The 1,725-nt window shown below is 39.9% G+C and overlaps 1 protein-coding gene across 1 annotated transcript; it reads right to left on the bottom strand.

Moving 5' to 3' along the window:
* Positions 1-246: 246 nt before the first annotated feature.
* LOC116377632 (uncharacterized) lies at positions 247-1,721 on the bottom strand (the record flags this gene model as incomplete). The annotated part of the gene is made up of 1 exon (XM_031839305.1): positions 247-1,721. A coding segment is annotated over one exon (684 nt), but the record flags the coding sequence as incomplete, so codon positions are not given.
* Positions 1,722-1,725: the final 4 nt, after the last annotated feature.

Raw genomic sequence — 1,725 nt, 5'->3', positions numbered from 1 at the left:
GAAATAGTATTGTACGATACTGTAGGATATTGAGGTTCTTCACTTCAGGTTATTTAGGAACATACTATGATCAATGTCTCTATGTATGATGGCTTTTACTCCTCATGTGCAGTTACAGGCTGCGTCACTCAACAATTTCTGGGCGTTCAGCCAACAATCACCACTAGGGAGCCAAACAGGAAAGTGGGGGGAAACCATGTTGGCCGGCAATTATGTTCTGGCAAAATGACGAGAAGAGACGTTGAATTGGAGTTGCAACCAAGCAGGAAGTGTTTTAATGAGCTCAAGGCAACATACAACAGATCCAAAGTATTAGTTATTGCGTTCTTACACTTATAGTCTAATTTCAGCCCCCTTATGTCACCTTCCACCAATCAAACCAGTTGGTTGAACCACAACCAAAGCACATCTTGCTCTCCAAATATGGTATGTTCTTTCTGTCCACGTTTGAATCAGATATCGGACAAATTTGACAGAACATTTGGTGTGCGTAGGGGAAGTGTTTATCGCACCCGCCCAGGTTTCCTGACGCAGTCGTTCTAGGAGCTACTGACGTTCTTATTTCAAGGAACTATCTGTTATAAAACCAACTGTGTTGATTTCAGCTTGGTTATATGATGATTTTCTTCAACACTAGTAGTAGTAATAGTAATGTTCTTACATAAACTTAAAATACAGTGCTAAGAGGGGAAAAACACAACAGGAATATAATAAACACAACATCTGATCAAAATCTATTGTAATAAACCATGTGATGTTGAATAATGCTAATGACATTTAGACATGTCCACAGTGGATGTTATTTAAAAGACCAGTGTTATTGAATGTCGTACAAATCGAGTACTACTTCCGACAAATATATAGGTTTTTGATATAATTTTTAAAGCTTTTGTGTTCCATTAACTACTAAAGTGTAAAAACTTGCAGACACTTGCCTGATAAAAGGATACAGCTCAATTAATAAGTATTCTCAGATTTGTTAGGCAATGCAATACATTTTTTTTTCCAGATTTAGGACCAGTGTTGTAAAGAAACCACTATGGCTCTTGCAGGTTTTCCAGAAACTCCTCTATTTCTCTCCACATTCGGTTCCTGCGTGTATTTTTAATCTTCTCCAGAGTTTTGATGCTGCTCCCACGATAGAAGGATTGATGCGGTATCTCTGCCGCCTTCATGTGATATTTTATTGACTTGTTGTGATCCTGTCGACGGAAGTTTAAATACTTTGCGTAGTTGTTGTAAAGCAGCTGTTTGTCTGCAGGTTCCAGATCAATTTTTAGCAGTTCCTGGTACATCTGCTCAGCTATAGCTATGTTGGACTCCGTGTATATAGTTGCAAGGTCTACTTTCGTCACAAATGAAGAATGAAGGTAACGAGAAATCACCTCCTCATGGAGACTGATTGCTCTCTCTACCGTGCTTTGCTTTGGGCGACTGTCCCCGGAAAGAATGATCTTCCATTTGAGAGTGAGTGCGGCACATCTCATCAGATAACGCACATCTGGATGTTGTTCCAGAGCCTCCTCTGCCAAATCAATGGCCTCATCAATAGATACATAGTTTCTGAAAACATTTAGTATTGCTTTCATACCATTGTAGCTGCTGACAGGATTTCTCAAAATCTTTCCGGCTAACTCACGTGCTTCATCCTCAACTTCTTCTCCATTCTTTGCACGTCGCTCAAGGTAGTAAACTGCGAGGCACAAGTTCTCTGGATCCTGTTCC

Source organism: Anarrhichthys ocellatus, unplaced genomic scaffold (assembly GCF_004355925.1).
Source record: "Anarrhichthys ocellatus isolate YVR2014 unplaced genomic scaffold, GSC_Weel_1.0 scaffold1476, whole genome shotgun sequence".
Lineage (NCBI taxonomy): Eukaryota > Metazoa > Chordata > Actinopteri > Perciformes > Anarhichadidae > Anarrhichthys > Anarrhichthys ocellatus.
This window is presented reverse-complemented; position numbering and strand designations above follow the sequence as displayed.